The sequence below is a fragment of the Psammomys obesus genome, unplaced genomic scaffold (genome assembly GCF_907164565.1).
Source record: "Psammomys obesus unplaced genomic scaffold, mPsaObe1.curated_primary_1811, whole genome shotgun sequence".
NCBI classification, from domain to species: domain Eukaryota; kingdom Metazoa; phylum Chordata; class Mammalia; order Rodentia; family Muridae; genus Psammomys; species Psammomys obesus.
In genome coordinates, this window is record NW_026588312.1 from 1 (window position 1) to 1,004 (window position 1,004).

General features: G+C 47.0%; 1 protein-coding gene across 1 annotated transcript; it reads left to right on the forward strand.

The window, feature by feature from the left end:
* Nucleotides 1-8: 8 nt before the first annotated feature.
* Nucleotides 9-1,001, forward strand: LOC129674236 (leucine-rich repeat-containing protein 37A3-like; the record flags this gene model as incomplete). Its single annotated transcript, XM_055604100.1, has 1 exon — nucleotides 9-1,001. A coding segment is annotated over one exon (993 nt), but the record flags the coding sequence as incomplete, so codon positions are not given.
* Nucleotides 1,002-1,004: the final 3 nt, after the last annotated feature.

Sequence of the window (1,004 nt, forward strand, 5' to 3'; positions counted from 1 at the left end):
TTACCATAACTTCAGAGCCTACCAAAGAGACTGAATCTTCTCTAGCCCAGCAGGAGTTCCCAGCGCATCCTTTAGAGTCTCCTGGTGAGGTGGGACCCTTTCTCAATGAGGAGAAGCCTCCAGCTCAGGCTGAGACTCCTGGGGAGAGTCAGTTTGAAAGCCAGCAAGAGGTACGAGCTCAAGCCTCAGAGTATGCTGAAGAGTTTAAACCTTCTTCAACTGTACAAGAACAACAAGCTCAGTTTCGAGAGAACCATGAAGTGACAGTTTTGCCCCCAGGTCACTATCAGGCTCAGCATTCTAGCTTGTCACATGGGACTGGTCAACCAAATCTGGCGATAACAATAACAAAAAACCCCATAGGTATGGGAACATCTGTCTACCATGAAGCTGCAGAGGCTGAGCTCCTGCCAAATCAACAGGGCATTCTACCTCAATCCCCAGAATCTGTTCTATATGATAAACCTCTACGCCAGCAGGAAGACACAACTGGAATATCACAGATCTCCAAGGAAGGAGGACTCTTTCCAGCCCAGCAAAAGGCTCCAGAACAGGTTCTGGAACTGCCTAAAGAAGAGGTAGCTCAACCTCCAGGTCATCATGAGCTAAAAGGTCCACCCTTGGGTCATGGTCAACTTTATTCTCTAGCATCACACAGTGTCCCATCTCAGCATCCAACCCCACCAAAAAAGGATCACTATTCTTTGTCTGGTCAAGAGGTCCCAACCCAGCCTAAAGAGATTCCTGCTGAACCTTCTCCAAGACAGCAAGGGAGCTCAGCTTGGCCTTCAATGACAAAAGCATTTCTTTCACCTGCAGCTCTAGAGGCAATGTCTAGAACTGAACATTCAAAATCATATACAACATCAATTAAACATCTGGACCTAGCTCTTACTGTAACTCCAGAGACCTCTCTCCAGGATATGTCTGTTCTACTTCCACAGGACTTACTTCACCCCACTGAGCAAGGTGGATTTTCACAAATCCAGACCAATGCCATTTCA